Source organism: Artemia franciscana, chromosome 18 (genome assembly GCF_032884065.1).
Source record: "Artemia franciscana chromosome 18, ASM3288406v1, whole genome shotgun sequence".
NCBI classification, from domain to species: Eukaryota; Metazoa; Arthropoda; class Branchiopoda; order Anostraca; family Artemiidae; genus Artemia; species Artemia franciscana.
Genome location: NC_088880.1, coordinates 18,705,391 through 18,730,869, shown reverse-complemented (window position 1 = coordinate 18,730,869; position 25,479 = coordinate 18,705,391). Strand labels below are relative to the sequence as shown.

Here is a 25,479-nt window from a genome sequence, read left to right as displayed (position 1 = left end):
AAAGTAAGCAAAAGGGTGGGGGAGAGTTGTTTGCAAGAGCCGTGGTACCCGCTGGGCTTGTCCCTTAAATTGCGGGGACAAGGTAGGCAGCCTCCAACGCTTCCCTTACTTCTCTCGCATGTGAACCTTCAATCTAGAGAAAATGGAACTGGTAATTGGTGCGAAGATGAACTTTTCTACAATCCTATCCTGTGCTTTGTACAGAAAATCTTGCTAAAGGAGTTTCGCCCGATACGATAAAAGAGTACATGGCCGATTTCTTCTAGTCTTCTTCTCTTTGTGAGACCCGTTAATAGCTTTTTTTAAAGCTTTTTCCGAATGAAGTCCCATCGATGCGCGTAGGAGCCAATGCTGCATTAAACTGTGCTTCGGACATTATTTCTTCGCTTGTGAAGTGCGATTCCCAGAACATAAAGCTTCCGGACTTTGTTATCAAACGTCCCAGCGAAGTGCCAATGATCCCTGTTGATGCCTTCAGTATCCTCAGAGCCAAGATGAACTCTTGTCTTGAACAGCTGCGTGATATTGCGTCCAAGGTTACTGAGGGACAGTCTAAGCTTGTAGCCCCTACTCAAAATACGAAAAAACCGTCCTACGCTGTCGTTGTAAGAAACCCACCCCCGGAGCTCAGCGACCCTATCCTTCGCATGAAGAAGCTCGGAACGTTGGATGGTCGCGACGGGATCGTAAATCTGAATTATAAGCCACACAGCAGAAGCTGGGTTGTGTTGGTACGTGATAAGCGCTCAGCCGACACGCTGGCTGCAGCTGTTACTAGCTCCATTCCAAACGTTGAAACCAAAGTAATTGATAAAAAACCTTTAGCTGTTGTCCGTGAAATACCCCATAACTATTCAAGAGCTGATTTAGAGGCCTCAGTAGAGGGACTTATTAGTGCTAATCAAATCGGCAATTCTCGCACTTTTCGCCTCGAGTTTATCGACAAAACCGCTCTGAACGCGGTACTGGAGTCGGGAATCCGTATTGGGTACAAAATTTTTCGCGCTAAGCCCTTTCAATCCATTCCGCGTCGATGCTTTCGCTGTGAAAGTACTGATCACCTGATTGGAGCTTGTCCCCGCTCACCAGCACATCCCAAGTGTTCCAGATGTTCTGGCCCTCATGTGAATTCCAAGGAAAACCCTTGCCAAGCCTCGCCAAAACGTGCAAATTGTACTATGGAACACGTAAGGTTTAGTCTGAAATGCAAAGTTCTCCGATCGGCTCTCAACAACGCTAATAAATGAATGCTCAAACTCCGTTTAGCTTTGTGTCCCTTAATATTAATGGTACAAAAGACAAGGATCTACTGATTAGTGAGCTGCTTGAAAATGATATTGTGTTTCAACAGGAGCACCTTCTCTCTAAAGTGAATGTTGATAGCCTAAAGCGTTTTCGGACCCATTATACCTCTTGAGAGCCGCCCGTGGTAGACCATCAGGAGGTCTGGCCATCTATTTCAGACACAAGACTCAGCCGATATTATTGCAAAGCAACGCTAACATCTTAGCGATAAAATGTGGTGATACCGCATTTATAAACATTTATTTCCCCTGTAATAAAAAGACTGTGCAGTCATTGTCTAGTTTTTCACAAGCATGTAATCGCCTACGAACACTACTTAGCGACCTTTCAAAACAAAATACCAAATGGGTTCTCGCCGGCGACATGAACACTGACTTATTATCTAATTCTGACCGATCTGAAATCTTTCTCGATTCACTACCCCGAGGATTCCATCTTGCTGATGAAGATCTTCTATTTACTTATATTCACAATCGTGGTGGTCTTACTTCCAACCTTGATCATGTAATTGTGTCAGATTCAACTCTACTTTCATCAATAGTTCATGTGGACGACTCTAAAATCGACGACGATCATTTACCAATCACGTGCCAACTATCTTGCTCCATGGCGAGCTCTGTGCAACGTAACTCTCTCAAGTGGTTCTCAAAGTTAAATTGGGAAAATACCAATATTCCACTTTATGTATTGACATTGTCCCAGTTATTATCATCTATTAAAGTGCCTTTCCACTTATTGCAAACATCTGTATCTATACAACTTCAACTCGGATAGATATCAACTCGTATTATCAGCAAATAGTGTTCTGTCTAAAGTCTGCCGCTAAAAAAGCTGTTCCCTCCAAGTGCGTGCGAACGGGTACTCGCAATCCCTTTTGGAAAGTTGATCCTAAAGTGAAGATGGCTAAACAAAAAGCTAAGATCTGGCTCCGTATGTGGATAGCCTGTGATCATCCTTCTTCTGGTTCAGTACATCAAATAAAACAGAAAACCAAACGAGAGTACAAATATTCCCTGCGTAGAGCGAGAGTGAATGCCTGGGATGGTCCTTGTGACAAGAAATCCTGGGATCGTGTTATAAACAGTGTAAAGTGTTCACCTCCAATTAGTTCGTCTCTTCGGCTATGTGACTTCGTTTCTCATTATAAAAATATTTTGCTTTCATTTAATATTAATCTCCAAAATCATTTTACAAAGCTTGTCAACTCAATCCTCCCAATTCGTATCAACCAATCTCAAGTGTTATCGGTGGAATCTGGTGTTATACTCCGAGCTCTTAAGCAAGTGAATAAGTCTGAGTCTCTCGATAGTGATGGTCTTTGCTTCAAGTTTTTGCTTATGATTGTCCTGAACTGCTGAAGCATTTGCAGTTATTGTTTCAGATGTGTTTGGCACAGTCCGTTGTGCCAGATAGTTTTTTGTCCGGTTGTATATCTCCCATAGTACCAGCCATTAACTCCAAGTGCAATTTTACACCCTTCCAGCTTGGTTTCAAAAAAGGTATGGGCTGCGTTCAAGCTCACCATATTGTGGGTCTGCTAATGAAACAAGCTGTTGCTCAAAAAAGTCCCCTGTATTGTTTGACTGTTGACATATCTAGTGCTTTTGACAATGTAATTCATTCAAATGCTTTGCTTTCTCTAGCAGCCTCAGGTGTTAACCTTTCTATTGTTTCCGTGCTTAAGTATTGGTATGCTAATTCTTCAGTTAGGGTGAAGTGGAATGGTACTGTAGGGGAGTATATTCCTGTTAAAAAAGGCGTTAGGCAAGGTGCCGTGTTATCCCCGAGCATATTTAAATGTGTTTTAGCTTCGTGTCTCCAACGTCTTCAACCGTCAATTCTTTACAATGATAATTTAGGCATTAGTGACGTTGCATATGCTGATGATGTTCTGCTTCTTAGCCGGACAAAACATAGTCGAATTGCCAACTTTTACCGGCTTTCAGCCGCACTATCCACAGTAGGCCTTTCAATTAATGCCTCCATATGTGAGTTTTTGTGTTTTGGGAGTCCTCCACCAGCATCACCTCTTTGCTTGGGTTCTTCAACTATACCATGTTCAGCAAGTATTAAATGGTTGGGTCTCTCTTTTTCCACGTCACTTTCGTCTACTTGCTCCGCTATTACGTCCAGCGTGCTGAAAAGTATGCGGGTTGGATACGCGAAAATTTCACCAAATCGTGGTCGGTATAACCGAAAAGGACTATGCCGTCTTTATTCTAGTTTTTGTGCCCCTGCTGTTCTTTATCTTTCTGGTTTTGCTTTCCTCCTTCGCAAGAAGGATGCAAAGAAAATATGCTCAGGATATTTTAAGTATTGCAAGTATTTGCTGCGTCTGCCTCGGTGGTATCGGAATCATACAGTCGTTTCTAAATTTGACATCGTTGATGCGCTCTCGCGACTGAAACATTTATCTAAAGATATATCTCTTAAAGGTCGGCAAATGATTGGTGTTTTTGACCCTCTTTGGCCATTTTTTGAATTGAGTTAATTTACTTATGTTGTATGTCGTTATGCTGCTATGTTATTTATGTTGTTATGTTTTTTGTCTTGTTTTTTCTTTTTTTTGTGTGTTTACTCCACAGTTTAAAGTTCTTTGTGGGTTATAAATAAATTATTATTATTATTTTCGAACTTGACAAATCTCATCATTAACTTGATGATTAGCTCCTGAAGGACATAAAAAGGCAAGAGATAATAAATTTGTGACTTTGAAATCTTTGAGGATAGTTCAATACGTAATAGTCAGACGTTACCAAAACTGCATGCGCCAGAATAACTTTTCATCTAAAATGAGAATAACATTTGGCCGATGCGCTAAGATCTGAAAATATTTCTTAAAAATGAAGATAGCCAAGTCATGGATTCACAATTAAGGGTTAACTTGAACTGGTCAATTCAACGATCAAACTTGCCATTTTTAAGCAAATACAATTTGTGCATTGGTAACTGTAATTTTTTCAAGCAATTAATTCGATTACAAAGGCTTTCAGTTCTATTACAAATATATACTAATTTATTAATGATAGAAAAAACAACATAGTCTGCGCCATTATTAAGTGTTTTTCCTAAAAGAAAAACAAAAAACGCCAAAATTTATTAGGATTAAATTATTTGTTTGGAAGTAAACCCTATACGAAAAAATATAGCTTTAGCGCAATGAGGACAACGTTTATCTTTGTTTAAAGTTTTAATATCACTATTTACTTGTTTTGAACACAAATGATTGTCTTTGAAATAAAAATTTTAAAAAGCAATAATCTCGTACCTTTTGAGAAAACCCAAGAAAATTAAAGGTACATCCAAGACGGAAGCACATGCTCTGCAAACATTGTATGCAACCAAATTCCTAGCTGTATTCATTTAAAAAGCCAAGTGCATTGACTGGAAGAGCAAAATGTTTCTACGCAGTAGAACGATCTGAACCTTTATTGTGTTTTTTTCTGTAATTCCTGCCTCTTCTTTACTTTGTGACATAATCATCGTTTTCATTTAAATTTAATGTAACTTCAATCTCATCTATACTAATCCAGATCTTCAATTAAAATTTCCAAATCGGGTAACCAGACTCAATTGATTAAAACAAGGTATATATTTACAAATTAGCAAGCAACAAAGAATACCACGGAAATACTCTAATGATATATACACAAATTATTTTTTAAGACATGTTCCAAATTCACTATACAACACCCGTCCTCCTTACAAACCTCGTACAACCCTTTAGTCGAGTAGAGTGCTGTGCTTTTACAACTTCCTTAGACATCCCATTCTAATCGTTCTTTGCTGTATAATATGTCATAATTAAGAAAGCACTTACTTTTGTATGACCTCCTTTTGCTGATTCAGACGTTTACTGGGTTGATTGAATTTTATATCCTTTCAAAAAATAAAAACAAAAAGAGAAGAAAACAAGAGTTGAGTTTTATAAGGCAAACGATAATTTGGCTTTTGACCATCAGTGTTGTAATTCTTTTAATTTAGATTTTATGCGTTATTTTTTCAGCGTTGTTAAGCTGTTTTTTTTTCTAGTTCTTCTAATTTTGGTTTTTGTTTCTTTACGTTATTTTTTTTTTTTTGACTTTTTTATCTGACTTGTATCGTACGCATTTTCACTCAGAAAACGTGAACATGCTTCTTTGAGATTATCTCTTGTAGCACCGAAGAAGGAAAGTGGTTGTCCTTTCGAAATATCTGTTTTGTTTTATCCAGTATTTCCGTTGACCCTCTAAATCTTACTCTCATATTTCTTCTCTATTGGTTTTTTATTCTATATGACGGCAAGTCAATTTGGTTTACAAAACTATCTTCGATCCTCAGTTGGAATTTCATAATATCCCTGAGAACTTCTTACATTAAGAGTATGGACATCCTCTTGATGAGAAACTAGCATCAAAGCGTAACTTAAATAAGAGAAAACATCTTGAGACTAATCGTTTATGTTAGTTGTATTGAAAAATTAATTGAAAGAAACAGATGATTGCCATCCCAATATGATTAGCTTTTATCTGAAAAAGTTGATCACAATTCAATTAAATTAAAAACACAAAACTAATTGCAACTATGTGGTTTTTTATAATTTCCAATATATAACACTTGCCTATAAGGTTTCGGCACTTCAAATTCTCTACCCAGGCAAGTGGCGTGACTACCATAAATTACATATAGTATCCCCGCGTTAGGTATCACCCCCAAACTATATGCCTATGAAAAAACAAGCAAATGTAGAACAACCAAGTAATACCAAAATAAGCTTATCTTACCTTAGTTCTGGCTCTCATGTATTTAAGTTACCAATTCAGAATCTATATTAAAACTACACAATTATTCAAAGTTTTTCACTATGTCAAAATTTCTCTATTAATGTAAATAAGACCATCTGAAACGACAATATATGCAACATCCTCCGGAAATCCACTCAAAAATTAAGGACACGCCAAACTTAGTAACAAGGAAAATCAAAATTAACCAAAGGTTTCTCTAAGTATTTCCAGATAATTCTTTTGGTATTTATTTAAAAGTTCGCTATAATGAAAACTAAATTTTTTAAATTGTCAAGTTAATTTATTTGCAGAAAAACGTCTTAAAATCAATTTTTGGCTTAAGATTTTACATCTATTTTTAAAATCAATATAATTACTACAAATCCTTGCATATCTAGGAAACTGTGAGAAAAATACCGAATATGTGATATTTGAGTGTATATTACTTTCAGGGAATGGGAAATTAATCACTTCAAAATCGAAATCATCCCTTTTATTATCCATTTTAAAACTTAATTTATTATTATCAGAAATATTAATATTTAGATCTAAGAAATGATCTTCTAGACCAGCGCCATGACTAGGTTCAAGAGTAAGCTCTGGTGGATATATATTTTTAGAAATATCAATGAATTCGTTACAATTTAAAACCAAATTATCATCTAAATATCTTTTATTATTTGACAAAACATGTTTTAAATTATTTGGATTATTCTTATCCATCATATAATTATATTCGAGTTGACTTAAAAACAAGCCAGCTATAAACGGGCTGGCATCCCGTTACATACAACGTAACATACAATAGTCCTATTTAAGACAATCCCGTTTCTATACCTTGTTGAAACAATCTGAAAATTTACATTCTAAAACGGTGCATAAACAAGTCCAATACAGGTACAATACATCTATCGTCATGATTTTCAAACTCTCCTTGGTGCAACAGCCTTTCTGCAGGCTCTTTGTTCTTAGGCTAATTCTCTGTTTGTGTTCTTTGTTCTTTGTTCGTAGCCGTGCTCTGCTTCAATTACTGAACTCCTATACTCCTTGATTTGGAGAGAAATAAAAGATTCGTCTTGTAAGGTAAATTGATGCTTTAGAAAGAATACGAAAGTCAGAGAACTATTTTATGTTATTCTGTGAACTTTCTTTGAAGTATAGGGCTAGTTCATGACTTCAAATAAAGTAAATCTTAGGTTTTTCTAAAGGTTGGTTTATTTTTACTGTCTGAAAACATTGTTTTAAAGGTGACAAAGGTTACAATGGTCATAAATAACTTATGTCTCTTAGAGCTAAGTTATGACTAAGATTAACACAGGATTGGAAAACTACCTATATCACCCCAATATTTAAGAAGGGTAGAAAGAAGCTTGCTGTAAAATATCAATCTATACGCAAGACATCAACGGTTGTTGGGGCTCTTGAAAAGATGGCTAGTTCTGCAGTTATCCAGGATATTGGAGCAAATAATCTCTTGCATAGATGGCAGCACGGCTTTCGTTCTGGACGATCTGTCGATGCCAATCTTCTGGAGTCGTATAGCTATATTACTAAATTTCTTGATACAGAGGAGCCGCCCGCTGAAATAATTCTCCTTGACTTTTCAAAAGCTATTGTCCAAGCTTGTCACAAGGGAATTGTAGTCAAGCTACATGCATTAAAACTTAAAGAAGAATCCTCGCTGTGGATTCTTGATTTTCTTCACCTGCAACTTCACCATGTTGAGCTATTGTTGGAAGTAGATTTGTTCTAGAAGAATTTTGATGGTGCTTCTTCAACTTTGGGGTTGATCAAACGTTCTCTTTTCACTCACTCTTCCAAAGTCATTAGCCTTCAGCACAAAGGATCAGTCCAACCCAAGCTCGAATTTAGAATATCTCTAACTTCTAAAGTTTAAGAAATACATTAAAGTTCTGAAAGGAGTGCATATTCGTTTGACTTGTTCCTGGTGCTTTAATCCTAAGGTACTTTAATTTAATTCCGACACATATCCCCAAACTTGATTGACTAACATTGCACTTCACAATACGTTTCACTTACCAATATGCCTAGTCAAACACAATTTGGAAAATACTTTACCATCTAGCAAAATCTATTCATATTAAATATCTAGTGCATTTCCTTTTAGGCATTGCAATTAATTCAAGAAAAAATCCTAGACCTCAACTGAAATAAAAAGGAATAGAATAAAATGATCGAGAGAAATGATGCAAGATAACAAGAAAGATTGTGCATTTCATGGGTAAAGATATATGAAAAGGAAATACTACAATAGCTTTAGTCGCACAGGACTAGAGAATAAAAATATCCCCCCAGAACCATCATTAGAGAATATTTGAAAGACTTTCAAGATATTTGTTGAGTTTACCCTAATTTTTCAGGCTAAAATACTCCTTGAAATTTATAGACCATGAACCACTGAAGGAGTAAATTGAAACCTAAAACAAAACAGTATGCATTGCACCCATTGTTGGACTCTTACTTCCAAAATTGTAATTGAACTTTGTTTTTTATTTACATTAGTTGTAAAAGCGAAATTGCCGAATGTCAGGCAAGGAGATTTCCTTTGTCTCCTGCTCTCCCCCAACACACATACATAATCTTCAGACTAAGTATGCTACTGGCATAAGACCAATTGCTCAGGTTGTGTAAGCGCAGTATTATTTCTTACTCTACTAAATCTTCCAACTGATAATAAAGGTGATAGAAATTAGTACCTTCTAAAAAGCATTCTTTTGCTAGCTACATGAAACATAGTTACTGATGAGTCTTCACAGCATAAGATAATAACCTCATCCAAGTCGCTCCATAACAATAATTCTACGTTTGATCCAACATCGAAGCTAGTATAATGGTTTGTTACACAATCATCAAATTCAAAGAGGTGAACCAAATTGTTGCATGTTACTGACACATATGTGGACAATTTTGATGATGATGCCTTAATGGCTGGTTGAATTGTTGGCTAAAATAGAGAGCATTCAAACAAGATCAGACGAAAGCAAAAACAATTTAAATATTGAGGGAAAAACATAAGCCCCCGAGCAAAAAGTGGGGTAGCAAGCTACTTGGCAGTTTTCAAATTTGTTGGCAGATTTTGTCTGAAAATACCACTTTTACATACATAAAAATTCTTTTTGCTCGAAGAAAAGCTGTCAAAACACAAATTGTACTGCTAAAGTGTCAGGAGCTTTTGGAATTCTATCGAATTCTGCTAATACTCTGACACAAAATTGCTTTACTAATATACGAACTACATTACTCTGCACTAGTTTATTAAGAAAATATGTTGTTTATTCCAAGAGTTTATATAGTTTGAAGAATTTTCTACATGTCTGCGGTGTTAACAAATCCACACCTCCAATCATCAGCAAGTTCTAATAAGAAACATTAATATTTAGCTAGTGATAGCTCTTTGATTTTTATCTGGATATTTTTACATTTGATATTTTACACGTTGGTGCACCTGAATTCTTCATTCATAGGTTAGAGTGGGTCATGAGCTGCATACATATCATTCAGGAGCTTGACTCTGTTGAGCTCATCCTATAATATCCTAAATAATAAACTAACCTGCGATCATTCCTATTGCAGGTAATGTTGTAACAATAAGAGGCCATTTTAAATTCTTTAGGAACATGCTAGTAAAAGAACCAGAAGTCTATACTTCTGAAATTGTATGATTAATTGATGCAATAAACTGAGTAAAGCTACAGCGTCCTCACCAAACAAGTGTAGATATAGTAGTCTAAAGAGTATTGGAGACTTATAAGGCAGGTAAAACATAGCAACTGATTTTTTATGTTGACTATTAGCAACATGATTTTCTCCTCATTGATGAGCTTTCATCCAAGGTACTAAACTATATGGTATAAGCCCTTTCCAGCAAATAACAACTTCTAGGCTACAGTATTTTCACCCAATCAAATAAAACTAAATTGTGGGACATTCTTCCCTCCTAACCAAGATAAGAATGTATCCTTGATTTTTTTTTTTTTTTTTTATGGATAAACCAGCAATGCCAGCAAGTCAGAGCTGTGTATTTCTCATGACAAAATGCTGTTTGGATAGTTAAATTTCACCTCCTTAATCTTACACAATCTCTACCAATTTGGAAAACATTTTATAATGGTACTCATTCCTTGAATTTAACTAGGCTCCAAGTAGAAAAAAAAATATTCAAACTGGAACCTTTGTTCTTGCAGGCCAGCATCTAATATTTAAAGATTAGTTAGCTATAATTTTAACACAAGTCCGTTTTAAATTGCTGCATAGGCTACAATCAGTCCATTCTGGCAAGTCTATGAAGTTCAATTATGGAATAATATTCTCCTTCCAAGTGGAGCTGCTGAATAGACTTGAGCTTAACATAAATAAACCTACAAGAGAAATGAGGTCCAAGAAAAGTGGTTTGAACCTATTAGGTTCAATAAATATTGAATAACAAGGTTTTAACGAAATTAGAGAATGCATCTTAAAAACATAAAACCTACTTAATTTAGTAACAACTCCTTTTTCAAAACCAATAGTCAAAAAAATCACTTTCTAGACAAAATTCCTTCGATTCTTTAAAGAAATCAGTATAGCCATGTGAGTATACTGCAGAGAAAAATTAAGTATCAAATAGTGAAAGTCTCTGAAAGTTTCATTTACACAGATCAGCTATTATTTTCCAAAGCATAAAAAGAAACTTGGTTGGAAAAGTAGGTGTTTAACATAAGTCATACTCAAGTCAAAATAAAAGGAAACTTATTTTTACGCCAAAGTCAAGACAAATATGGCCAGAAGCCTAACTTCTATTCAATCTCATAAATTTCAAAAATAACAAAGCAGCAGAGGATCTTCAAAACACCTTCTTGATGCATGATTTAAGATCTACATACATTCTGGAGAGTTCCAGTAACCTAATTTAACTAATGTCCATGATAGCAAAAATGTATCATCTAGGATTCTACTGAGAGTGAACATTCCTTACCTAATTTTTTTTAGAACAGGGGGTAGCACTGTTTGTTTCTAAATTAAGCACTGTAATAACAGATTCTTGATTTATTGCACTCAGAAAGTTTCTATTAAATAGATTTTGAGAGTTACTTCCAGTTGAACTACCTTCCCCTCCCCCTCCACTGCAACATAAATTCGCATTTATGTTTTACTTATTTGTCATTGACAGGTTTATAATGTTAATTTAAATGAAAAAAAAAAATTCATGCTTTTATGTATAGCCTAGGCTTATATCTGAGCAATAAGGGAGGGCAGAGTTAAACTAGAAGCAACTCTGGAAATTGACTGCATAGAAACTGGTGATCTTGGTGCAAGAGTTATTTTCTCAAGTAAACTCTATAACAACAACAGAGCAATACCATTTGATTTGCTATTCAATCTTCATTCCAAATATAATAAGTACATCCATAATAACTGTATCCTAGCTGGCCACCCCTCCCCAGATGGACTGATATAGCCCAATACTAAGTACTGCAGTACCACCAATTATATTTGGAAAGTTTGTTGAATGGGGAAATTAATGGTATTAATCTTTAGTTGTTTCAGAGTTCAGTTCAGAAAATAAAGCTTGCACTAGGTTTACTGGAGGGCTTATTGCCTAGGACCTATCTTCTATGTAATCTTTAAAGCCTTATAAAGAGGAAAGGTTTAGTAAAGATAGGATCTTGAAAAAAAAACTTCTAATGATGAAATTTGGTCCAGGCTCTTTTTCACTCCTTAAAGATTCATATTTCCACACTATACAATAGAACTCACAAAGAAAAAAGGAAATGCACTATTTTGTTCCTTATTTAAATCGCTAGCCAAACGTGGCAATCACTGCTATCACAATTGAATTCCAGCTCCCTTTCCCCATGCAGCTGGGTGAAGACTGAGGCAATATCTTGGTAAAATTTATAATATTTAGTTTACCTATTGTTGCTAAAGGGAGGGATATATTAACAAGATAAGCTTGTTTTGGTTTTACTTGGTTGTTTTACATTTGCTGTTTTTTTTTCATAGGCATGTATTTTGGGGGTGATACCTGACGCGGGGATGCCATGGATATTCTGTGGTAGCCACAACACTGTGCTGGGTAGAGAATTTAGAGTGGCGAAACCCTATATAGGCCAGTGTATTCTCCTGATGAGCCCTTATGTTGGGTGTTGCCTCTGAATTATTTGTCTATATTATTTTTTCTATTGTTCGGTAAATGACGACTTATACTTATTGACGACATGACTGCCTGTCCATGGATTATTCTTTATGGTTGATTGTGTGTGGCTATGCTGTTTGACCTATGTGATTGTATGGATGAGTAGTGTTAAGGCCTCATTCAAGTGCTGGTCTATATTAATCACTAATTTAGGAAAACAGTCTTCCTTTTCTCCTTCTGTCTTTTTTTGTGCTGTAGCATTGGTGATTTCTCTTTTCATGATATATATATATATATATACTACTACTATTACTAATAACTCACTGCAGCACCAAGCCGCCTGAGGCCAACACAGCTACGCACGCTCCTCCTCCAACCGAATCTATTTAAAGCCTCCCTCTTTACAACCTCCCAGGAAGTTCCCATTTCCTTTAAATCTTTATTTATGACATCCTCCCAACCCAGACAAGGACGACCTGCTTTTCGTGTAGCCCCAGACGGTTGGCCAAAAACGACAATTTTTGGTAATCTGTCATCCTTCATCCGTAGAACGTGGCCTAGCCATCTCAACCTTTCTTTCATTATAGCCCCAGAAAGCGGGATTGAACCACACTTTTCGTACAACCTACAGTTTGAAATACGGTCAGTCAGCCGGGTACCCAGAACAATCCGTAGGCAATTTCTCTGGAAAACATCTAGTAAATTTTCATCTGCTTTTCGGAGTGCCCATGCTTCAGAGCCATATTTGACCACTTTCATCACTGTAGCTTCCAATATTCTAATCTTGGTTTGTAGGCTTATCTTTCTATTCTTCCAAACTTTTTTTAACTGTGAAAAAACACCATGAGCTTTAGCTATTCTACTTTTAACATCTTCACTGCTCCCACCATCCTTACTAATAATACTACCAAGGTAACTGAAGCTCCCAACCTGATCAATCTTTTCGTTACCTAATGTCACCTGTTCACCTTCACTTATTCCTAGCCTTAGTGACTTAGTCTTCTTAAAATTAATTTTCAATCCTATTTTAGCACCCTGAACTTGTAAAACCTCTAAAAATTCATTCATTTTGCTCACACTTTCATCTAATATGCTTAAATCATCGGCATAATCTAAGTCCAGGAGCGTTCTTTCTCCCCATTTGATTCCATGGTCTCCAATTGCCTTTCCTGTGCTCCTTAAGACGAAGTCCATCAAAATGATCCATATAAAGGGGGATAGAACACAACCCTGCTTAACTCCTGATTTAATACAAAACCAGTTGCTAACCTCATTTCCTACCTTAACCGCAGCAGTATTATTCTCGTACATACCGCAAATCACTTTAATGTATTTTTCTGGTATACCATATAACGATAAGACCTTTGTTAACGCTGTTCTATCAACAGAATCGAAAGCTTGCTCATAATCGATAAAACTAAGGACCAAAGGTGTTTGACAACGAAGGGACTTCTCAATTATTAACCTAAGAGTGAAAACATGGTCGACACATCCTCTACCTTTTCTAAAACCGCATTGTTCTTCCCTTAAAACTTTGTCTACAGTATGTCTCAGTCTAAAAAATATCATATTACTCAGTAATTTGCTACCTACAGAGACCAGACTAATGCCTCGATAATTCCGACATTCACTCTTGTCACCTTTCTTATACAGTGGTTTAATTAAGGTTTTCCTAAAATCATTGGGTACTTCCCCTTTTTCAAAAATCATGTTCATAATCTTCAGTAGCTTATTCCTAACCTCAGAGCCACCATATTTAAGGAACTCATTAATCATACTATCAGCACCTGGGGCCTTATTATTTTTTAATCCTTTTAGTACTGTCGCTAATTCTTCCTCACTAAACAAATCTTCCTTCACATCCAAGGTATCACAAACTTTTTCATTTTCGTCTATATCTTTTCCTGCAACTGTATCTCGGTTTAACACATTCTCAAAATGTTCCACCCATCTTTCTTTAACTTTTTCCTTATCACTAATTGTGGCCCCATTTCTATCTTTAACTGGGACTAGTCCGGATTGGCTACTCCCTTTCAATTTATTAACATGCCAGTATAATATTTTACTATTATGCCGTCTAGCCGCATCTTCCAGATCCTCAGCAATTTTATCCATCGCCTCCACTTCACATCTCCTTAGTTCATATTTTAATGCTTTCTCCACTTTCTTTACATTCCTTTTGTTTTCATACGACCTATCACTCAGATAATTCTTATACAAACCCCTTCTACTCTCTATTAAACCTAAAGCTTTTTCACTAATATTCCTAGTTGCTGTCTATATATATATATATATATATATATATATATATATATATATATATATATATATATATATATATATATATATATATATATATATATATATATATATATATATATATATATATATATATATATATATATATATATATATATATATATATATATTTCTTTCTTTTTTTCAAATTGATTTTATTTTTATTCTAAACCCAATATTAATAAAAAATAAGTACAAAAATAATGGAAACGCCAGAAATCCGCAATCTTTGTATATTACCTAAGGCTATATTTGGCCCAATTAGGGGAGCCTGCATCATAACTGAAAACATAGCAATTATTGCAATTGGAAATAGCATTGTTAATCTTGTTACAAGACTATTCATCTGAACTAAAAACTACAGTACCGATGATAAGAGCTCATTGCATAGTGTTAAGGCTATTAGACACAATAAATCAGATATTAATAAGATATATATATATATATATATATATATATACATATATATATATATATATATATATACATATATATATATATATATATATATATATATATATATATATCATAACCAGTACAATAGCCAGCATAACCAATACAATAGAACTCACAAAGAAAAAAGTAAATGCACTATTTTGTTCCTTATTTAAATCTCTAGCCAAACGTAGCAATCACTGCCATCACAACTGAAAAATGTGGAAAAATTTGTATTATTTATTATTTTTTGTCTTAGGCCAGGGCACTTTGTTCTGAAGGACTAGTCGTAGAAACTTTGATAAGGACTCATTCAATTGGAAATTGAAACGACTAGGGCCCTTTTTAATAGTCGAAAGTGTTTGGAGGGCAACTAAACCCATTTCCTCAACATGCCCAACATTTCCTCAAACGCGTCCAATTAAAATTTTTAGTAGCCATTCTGTCCAAAGTAGTTGAAAGATCTGAAAATTATGTCTTTGAGGATGACAACCCCTCTAAAGCTCTCAGGGCAAGGGTTGTAAGTTATACCCTAGTGACTAATAAGGTATGTATAAAAAGGGTAATTATATAAACTTCAGAGAGGGCTAATCGGATCGGTAATCAGAAGTTCTAGTTCTCTTTTAAAGATTCAGAGTGATTGGAGAGTGGGTACCCCCCCCCCACATCATCTTTTCCTGAAATGCATCTGATAGAAATTTTGAGATGGCCATTTGTTGTCTTAGAAACATCTTAAAGAGCTCATTTGTTCAATTTAAAACTAGCAAAATTCCTGTGCATGACCACTCAAAAGGGAAACAATAAAAAATTGTGAAAACTACTGAGTAACATTCTAAAATACTTGTTTTTATTATTACTAAACATAATTTTGCTTTACTCTACCAACACCCCCCCCCCCTGCTACCTTAATGGACAAATATATAGCCCAAATTATATATAGACCATTCATTGTAATTTCAGTAATGTAACTCTTTTCTTCCTGCAGCTTATTTAGCATTTGCTTTTAAATTCATAAGATCAAAACCGTTATGCTATTGGGAATACAAGGGTGGTCTGAAAAGCTCCTAGCCTAACAAAGACACAAGATTTCTTTTTTTAATTTTATTTTTCCAGCCTCCTTGTAACTTAAAACACTTATCCCAGAAATACTCCCATATCTTTAACCCATGAAGTTAATACTTGGCATTCAACTCTGCGAAACAATTCTTCATGAAAATGACTACCTCTTCATTTGACAAAATCTCTACCCTCCAAGTGCAATTTTTAGTTGATGTAACAGAAAAGGGTCACTTGGAGCTCGATCCAGTGAGTAAGATGGATGGTCAAGCAGTTCAAACTGTTATTTTTAGGTTTTTGCCATGGCAACTATTAGTGTATGAGACAGAGCTTTGTCTTGGCAAAACAGAATATTCTTTTTCTGAAGAAATAGCTATTTTTCCTCGATTTCTGCCTTGTTCTAATCAAGTAATGATGTGTGGTATGATCCTGTAATGGATGGCTCTTCTTGATGATAATTGATTAAGATGACTCCATGAATACCCTAAAACCTATTGCACATCACTTTCCAAGCTGAAAAGTGTTCACTTTATTTGGAGCCAGCTCCCCATTTGCAGTCCACTATTTTGACTCTATTTTTGTTTCATGTGTATCCAATTTTCACCTACAATAGTTAGTCAGTGCTAAAACCCAGATTTATTAAACCTAAACTTCAGCAACAAAGCGTTAGGAATGTTTGTTTGAACACATTTTCGGTTTATCATCAGCAAATGTGGCACCCAATACACAGACAACTTTCTCATTCATAAATCTTGATTCAATATTTGATGAATACATTTTTTGGACATTTCTATAGCCTCTCCTATCTCAATCACTCTAATTTGATGGCCATTTAGTGAACTATAGCTATGTTATTTTCATTGATTGCACTTTTTGGATATCCAAAACATCCATCATTCCCCAAACTCTTACAGCTGTCCCCAAAAACAGAATCTATCTCATCTTTTGGATTGTATAGGCATATTACCTTCCAAAAACAAATATTTTACAATAGCTCGATACTCCTCTTTATATATTTTCACAAGAATACTCCTACCAACTCACTAAAATGTCTATCAAGATAGCAGTATTCCCAAAATAACTGATATTCCCATTAGAAGACACATAATTAAATTCCTTGACTTTTATAGATGAGGGCTGCCATCTTCACATTTACATTGGATACTTTTGAGAACAACCTTGTATTTTGATTGATTGATTGGACTATATATTGTTCCATTAGAGGAAGTAAAGCACACCAACCTTTAGCATTAGTAATTATGGTAGGTATTTTAGAATGTTTTGAAGTAGTTTTCACAATTTCATAATGTTTACTTTAGAATGGCCATTAGAAGAAATTTTGTTTAGAACCATACTATCCATGTTTATGACAGATATATTTTAATTAAAATATTTTTCATGGAGTAGTCAGTCTAGTCACTGTTCAATTTTGAGTGGTATTACCCTACTCTTTTGTGGCAACAGGGTTTAGTTTAAGAAGCAGAATCTTGTGACATGGCATGATTGCCAGAGCATTATATAGGGAATTGGAAAATCTAATTCCTTTTCTTTACCAGATTTCTGTTGTAGACTTACAGGCCTAGGCTTATTGTAAATTAGAGTATCTATGCATGATCCTATTGATGACATAGGGACAAGTGAAGTGCCTTTTTTATGCTCTTTCTAAGAATAATAACTATTTGAATCTCAATCCTAATGGTCTTGCATATAGCCCTCTTTATCTGTTAAAACCAGAAAATACATACAAGGTTCCATAACTGACACAGGGACAATGGCCAGTGTTTACCCCTCCCATAGAAAATCCTTCCCTCTCCCATGGCTGGTTGGTCTCCAATCACTTTTGACTGATAAAAAAGGAATTGAAGTCTCAATTTCTGATCTAATGAGCACCCTCTGAAGTTTCTGTGACCATAAGGTGGAGATGTGGATGAGTAAGGGGCATTCTCCCTGTTATATGGAATAAATCCTGCTCAATTTGGGATTTAATGTTACCATTTACTTTCATAACAACAGTGTAGACAAGACATATTCCCACAAATCATAAAGGAGTAGATATTAATTTTGCATTTGTGATGTGTTTTTTAAAGTTTCTTTTGCCCCCACCCCAAGCAAAATCTTGGTTTCACCTCTGGGGATTATGTATGAATTTCTGTCTCTAGCTCCTTTCTTGTCTCTCCCTTAGAATTAATTCTGTAGTTATCTGATAGCTCAATGAGAGCTGGGAGGTTTTGGCATTTAAATGCATCCTTTGACATACCTCCCTCTCTCCCAAACTACAAAGCAACCACAGAACCCAATTGTAGAAATTTAAGGGCCTTTTATAGCTTTGTAATTTGTTCATTGCTTACAGATACTATTTGTTATTGGGAAACATAGGGGCAGAGGATTGTCTAGGGGAATTGGCAGTGGGGATTAAATTTTTGGGAGTAATTTCCTTTCAACAAGAATGTTTTTTCCATGGGGGCAGGTATTTTCAGAAGAATAAACTCCTGGATCCAAAAGCACAAGGTGAAAAGACTACTTGATTCCTACTTTTATGCTCTTTCCAAATAATAATCAATTTACTTGCAAATACACCCCCCCCCCTTTGGATAATTAGGATGGGATAAATATATTAATCCCCCTTTTGGATTATCCTATTTTGGGTAATTAGAGTTGGGGCACAGAAAACTTATAGTCTAACACATTTTTAATGCACTTATTATATTTTACCCCTCCCCCCTGATGTACAAATATTTAACACAAATTATGTATTTCCCTATGCATGTCATAGTATTTCACTCTTGTTTCAACCCATTTACCTGTAATTTCAATGCTGACATAATCAAGAACCAGAAAATACATAAATAATATAAAATTTGGTCTAGCCTGTAGGCTGATATTTGCACCTTATGGGAGTTGGAGGTGTAAAATAATGGAAGAACATTCAACAAGTATTACCTAAAATTTCACTGCACCTTATCAAGTAAGAATTGATTTCTTAACAGGTTTCCTTTCAATAGCCCTAATTACAGGCTTCTACTCTTTAAGGGCTTGTTTTTAGTTTGGTATAGGCCTGTACCCAAGGGATATATACAAGACTTTCAGAGGGGGGAAGACATATATGAGTGAAAGTTACTATTGACAAGAGCACAAACAGATAGACTTTGACTTATCTCAACATCAGTAATGGAATTGTAGGCTATAAAGACCTATATTCAGGGTGGGATTTACACATAGTCTCACTAGGTCTGGGTCTAGGGGCACAAAACACTAAGCAATAATTTTCTCATCAGAACTGGACTAATGTGTTAATTGTAAAAGTGCCAGGTACACTTTGCAGCTGTGCTACCCATTTGCAGAAACCTGATTTTAAAAAATATAAGAATTCTATAGACACTTATAAACTGTCATATATCTAAAAAAAATGCCAGCTGAGAGCTCTGTATCACCTCTATCTGGTATTAGCCTACTTATGGCTACTTATTAGCCTAGTTAATTGACTTCTTGCTATCTCAGAAAGGGTTTGGGTTAGGAAAATGAAACTTTTAGGGATGAATCTACAGACTAAAGTATGTCTAGGGAAGGTATTCTGAAGCAACTACCTCCACTCCTTCTCCCTCTAGAGGGCCCTGACCTTTGAAAATATGTGTGTTATAAAAGTGAAACCTTGCAAAAAAGAACTTCTGCTTAATTAAAGTACAAAAAAATTATTTTCAGCTTCATAACTTATGCTCAATTCCATTTTATAAGGTTTTAAAGATATGCAAATACATTTCCTAAATTCTGAAAAAAAAATTGATATGGCTCAAAATTCTACTCAAATAACAGGAATTGCATTTTCAGAACCAAAGGCAGAGAAAAAGCAGTAAATTTTTAGCAAACAGTATTACTGGCTTTTGTATAAAGTGAATATACCATTTGATGCCTTTTTTATGCTCTTTACAAATATAATAATCACTTCTACTGGCAATTCAGATTTAAGCAGTTTTTGACCTCTTAAAAATGACCAAAATATTGGGTATAAAAAAGGCTGAGAATATTGGTCTTGAACCTTAAATACCTTATAACATTGATCTCAAACTTACTGTTTCATTATAAATCAATTTTTTTTAATGTTATATAATAAACAAGCACTGATTTTCTAATACTAATTTGGATAAATTAATTTTTCTAATGTTATGATGTTTTCTTCTTCCTTGACATCAAATTTTAAATAAAAGCATGCATTTTTGGTTGAAAATATGAAAGCCAGCTATTATGAATGCCAGTAATACTGTTTGCTATAAATTTAATTATATTAAATACAGCAATGGTTAGTTTATGTGTTTAATATATGCTATGCTTTACCCCCACCCCCCTGGTGTGCAAATATATAGCCCAAATTTGTTTCTAAACTATTACAGATTTGTGGTTTTGAATATCCTATTATTTTGTAAAAATGACCAAAAATGCATGCTTTAATTGAAATTTCAGCAACAAGGAAGAAGAATATGCCATAACATTGATAAAATTTATTTATCCAATTTAATCATGGAAAATCAGTCCTTGTGGATAAAATAAAATTTAAAAAATGGATTTATAATGTAACAGAAAGTTTGAGTCCAATGTTATTAAGTTTGAGACCAATGTTTTAAGTCTTTTTATACCCCATATTTAGGTCATTTTTAAGAGGTCAAAAAGTGCTTAAATCTGAGTTTCCAGTAGAAATAATTATTATATTTATAAAGAGCATAAAAAAGGCATCAAGTGGTATATTCACTTTATATGAAAGCCAGTAATATTGTTTGCTATAATTTTACCAAAAGAGCAACTAGTAACTGAAAATTAAGGTAAAATACTGTTTTGTCAAAATTTCAATAGGTATAGACCTGTCATAGAGGCAAATTTCAGGGCCCTCTAGAGGGAGGAGTAGAGGTGGGTATTTTAAAATACCTTCCCAGGGCATAATTTAGTCTGTAGACCAATCCCTGAAAGTTTCATTTTCCTACCCAAAAACCCTTTCCATGATATCAAGAAGTCAGTTAACTAGAATTTTACCACCATCTATTCAGGGCTTCTACTATCGCCGAATTTTTGGAGATTTCCCCATAAATCCCCCCCCCTCCATAAGAAATCGATACTTGGGCCTAAGGGACCAGACATTTGGGTCTAGGGTCACTAAGGATTTAAATCCAGCCCTGCCTATAGGCTATTTACCAAAATTTACTCATTCTTCAAAGTCTAACTCAATTAGGCTAGGCCTAGCCTGCTTTCCAAGGTGACATACAATCTATCACCTATAATTTGAAGAACTGAAATATAAGATATTCTACTAAACAGATTAAAAGAAGTTTATGTGAACCTGTGTTGAAGGGTGTATAATTGCCAAAGTAGTAACATCATACAAACATGCAGCTGAAGAATGCAAACTTGATAAAAATGTATTCTTTGATAAAGCTCCAGAGAAAAATGTCTGCTCAGAATTATAACCGTAATTGGTAGCTTCATCTTCACAATCTATAGTAGTTGAAACATTTCCCCAATCCGTCATTTTTTTCGAATTTTTGATATTTGAGTTATTTTCAGATTGCCGACAGTGTTGCCAATATAAAATTGAAAAAGTTAAGTTTTAACCCAAAAAGTGTTAGAAGCCTAAAACTTCGATATCCATGTCAAACAGGCAAGTGTCGTCGGCCCATTGACTAGCTTAGTGGCACAGAATCTAAACTAAAGTATAGAATACTACAAACAGGCTTCTATTACTTGAACCAATGAATGTAGTCTTTATCTTTTAATACTCTCCTTCTCCTTAGTTTTCCGTTTTTCACAACTTCAAATATCGTAATTCTATAAGTCAGTTTAATTAATTCTTAGGACCCAACATCACCCTGTTTTTTTCGACGGCGAAGGACAAATATCTGACTTTATATAAAGTGGCCGAGTACTACTAGTCTTTCTTCGGTGAAGCACCACCCGTCAAAAACCAATTTTTCTTATCAGGAAGGAGTCTCAAATTCGTTCAAAATCCCCTGAGTGATGCATTATTCGAATCAAAATGTAGAAACGAGTCTGTAAAAGTATTTTGGAACTCTGACAACACGTACTACATAATTACAGTGGTAAATACGAACAAAAAGAAACGCACACAATACTACTCAAAGATCTATACGATCAAGAGTCTTTTTTTACTTTGTAATCTCCTACTACTAATACTGCTACTGCTAAAAACTCACCGCACCACCAAACCGACTGATGCCAACACAGCTACGCACGTTCCTCCTCCATTTCAATCAATTCGAAATTTTTCTACTTACACCCTCCCAGGAAGTTTCCATTTCCTTTAAATGTTTCCTTATGACATCCTTCCACCTGAACCGACGACGATTTGCTTTTCATTTAGTCCTAGCCAGCTGACTGAAAAGGAAATCTTTATCAATCTGTCTTCCTTCATCCGTAGAGTGTATCCTACTTTTCCCAACCCCTATTACAGACCTAGAAAGTGGGATTGAACCAGACTTTTCGTAAGACCAACTATTTGAGATACAAACAGTCAGTAAGGTACTAAAAATGATTAATAGGAACATTTTCTGGAAAACATCCAGCAAATCTCCCACTAATTTTTGGAGCGTTGATGCTTCGAAACCATACTTGACCACTGTCATCACTGTAGCTTCCAATATTCTAATCCTGATTAATATTCCAAGCAAATAAGATTTGTAAAGAGGAAACTTTTATTTCTTTGAGACACTTCACATAAGTTTTTGAACTATGCTGCAAGAAATCAAAAGGACTTCTCTAGGTGAGAGAATGAGCTCTTTAAGAAAATCGTGTTAGATTCTTTCCTGGAATCCCCCGCCCTAAAACAAACCACTGCCTACTCCGTCTGTAAGCTTTTATTCCTATTTTATGATAAGAAATCAATATTGATAGACTTCTATAAAGTTGTTTAGCACAAAAGCTTACTTAGCACATCAAAATCGAAAAATCAAGGCATAAACATATAGATAGATAGTTGGTATACCAGCACTCTGCCGGAAATGTTTTCCACACCAGTGAGTCTTTCATCAAGGGTGTGCCGATGAAAAATTAGTGGGACGTCGGGTTCAGCCTGAGAGAGCGAATTTAGTTAATTCTGAGTAGCACTATTCTAACAACTGCTCTTGTATTGTCAAAAGCGATGCCTAAAATCGTCTTTTGTTGAGGTAGGGCTTGCTTTCTCAGGTCTCTATTTTATAAAGTTCTCTGATTTTTAAACTATGTTCAACTGTAGGGAGTTAATTTAGTTCATTCTGAGCAGGACTGTTCCTACATCTGCTTTTAAATCGTCATGTTTAGAATCTTTCAATAGTATAATAGGAGGCGAACATCAATTTTCCTTTAAAAAAATTTAAAAATAGGGAGAACATACTGACAATACCATTTTTTGTTCTTTAATTAACTATCCCTCAACAGCTACTGTTGTATCGAAAAACGTTTCACTTTGTAAAAATTGATCAGTAACACTAGCTAAATTTGATTGATAGTCAATCCACTATAAGCATAGATGCGGCAAAAGACCAGGATTTGGTTCAGCTACAGTAACTTTAGCGTAAATAATTCCAGATCCTATACCTTCGAACTTACTTATGAATGAAGCAGAGGGACCATTTGGGGGGTCAGGGGTGGGCAAATGCCCACCCCAGATTTTCCAGGGGGCCCAAGCTTCCACCACAAAGGGCCCTTTGGCGGCCATAATAATCCATTATGTCCTACATAATCCATTCTGTACAATTGATTTGAAATTACTGCATGCCTATTAACCAAAGAGCGTAATTACCTGACGATCCTTGGGGTAATCATGTTATTCGCTATTAATCATTGTAAACTTTGAATGTAGGTTAGATACATAATAAAATTATCAAGTTCTGTCAAATACCCATTTCCTAGATGATTATATTAATATTATATATTCTGAATTTTTACAGTAATTCCTCTAAGTTGACATATTAAAATAGGTCAGTTCCTGTCAAATGTTTCGATGTTTATTTCCTTGTTTTAGTGAATATAAGCCACCGTTTTAGATTACTCGAGTCAGTTCTTATTCGGTTTCTGTCCTCGTCTTATGTACATTTACTGTGTCATATGTGTAAATAAACATTTTTATGCTCAACACATAAACCTTATGAAATTTAGAGACGCTTGACATCCTCTACTGGTCAAACCCAAGATCGTAGGCCAACACTACGATAAGAATCTAAAGACAAGAGCACAGAGAGAAGTAAAAGACTTAACAACATTAAGCCTATTAACTTTTTAGTTAGGTAAATATAAAGGTATTTATAGTCATTAGCATTAGAACTCAAAAGATCACCAAGCATCTGAAACAATTTGTGACAACTTTGACGCTAGGAAAGAACTTCATCCAATCTGGAAATTGGACTTTTACTTTGGCGGATGAAATGAAGCGAGAGCACTCCAAGACTTTCGACCGTATACTAGCCAAATTTGACAGAAGGTTCACAGATAACTTGCCAGCGCTGAGCACACTCCAAGCTCGACAAAGTTTATGGACACAAAATTGCACAAGCGTTTCTCTGCTCTTTACGGCGAGTTGGATATTGACGACATTCTTTTCGAATCTCAAACTGGTATTACCATGCATTTCTTGCTCGATGAGGAGAAAAAACTGGAAAACTTCCTAGACATTGTCGATCATCTTCAGGCATTACCAGTGGCTTACTCAGAAGTAATTAAAGTACTTTGTATTACTGCCACACTTCCTGTGACAACAGCAAGCAATGAGCGTTTGTTTTCTCGCTTAGAAATAGTAAAAACTACCTGCAGTATACAACAGGAGACGATTTTCTCAGTCACCTCCTTTTGATGTTTGCAGAGAAGGACTTGGTAAAAAATTGGACCACAACCTGCTTGTTGATGATTTTGCAAAGATGAAACCTCGGCGGTTCCCCTTGTTATCTTGGGTCTTGTAATATTTTTTCTCTTGTTATGTTTTCCTTTTTGTAAAGATATTTGATCTGGAAGAATTCTGCTGAAGGAAAACCAAGATTTTGGTTGCAACCCTTAGCGTGCTAATGAAGATTACTTTCATCGACATATTGTTTACTTAAATAAGAGAGGTTCTTGCTGAGGAACGCCAACCTGTAGTCTGTTTGAATTTTCCACTTCCAGTTTAATCACTTAACCTTGTTGATTGTGATCTTCAATATTAGAATTAATCTTAGAGGTCAGTGGGGCTGAGTTCCAAATTCGGTTACAGTACATTTCCAAGCAACACACGGGTGCTGAAAATGCATTTTTGCTTAGAATATTTGATTGATGTTCTGCCAAAACCCGCATTTTTTCTTACGCGACATGAAGGAAGTTGGGGGGCCCAAGATGGAGTTCATGCCCATCCCAAGATTTGGTCCAAATGGCGCCTCTGGAATGAAGTCTCTGAAAGAAGAAATTAGGGCTAATTGAAAACTACAATCTCTTATTCGACATCATCAACAACAGAGCGCTTTTTTCTCGGAAATTTCCTCCCCC

At 35.3% G+C, this 25,479-nt stretch overlaps 1 protein-coding gene across 2 annotated transcripts in view; it reads right to left on the bottom strand.

Annotated features, from left to right (window-relative positions):
• Positions 1–25,479, bottom strand: part of LOC136038707 (kinetochore-associated protein 1-like) — a 284,373-nt gene that overhangs the window by 208,502 nt on the left and 50,392 nt on the right. Inside the window, exons 1-2 of one of the 2 annotated variants that reach the window (XM_065722028.1) lie at positions 21,317–21,550; positions 8,786–9,033 (exon numbers count right to left, since the gene is read on the bottom strand). In XM_065722028.1, the coding sequence (XP_065578100.1) occupies positions 8,786–9,033; positions 21,317–21,505 (437 nt within the window). In that variant the 5' untranslated portion in view covers positions 21,506–21,550. Of the gene's footprint in view, positions 1–8,785; positions 9,034–21,316; positions 21,551–25,479 lie in introns of those variants that run through there. The other variant, XM_065722029.1, reaches the window with a different exon arrangement.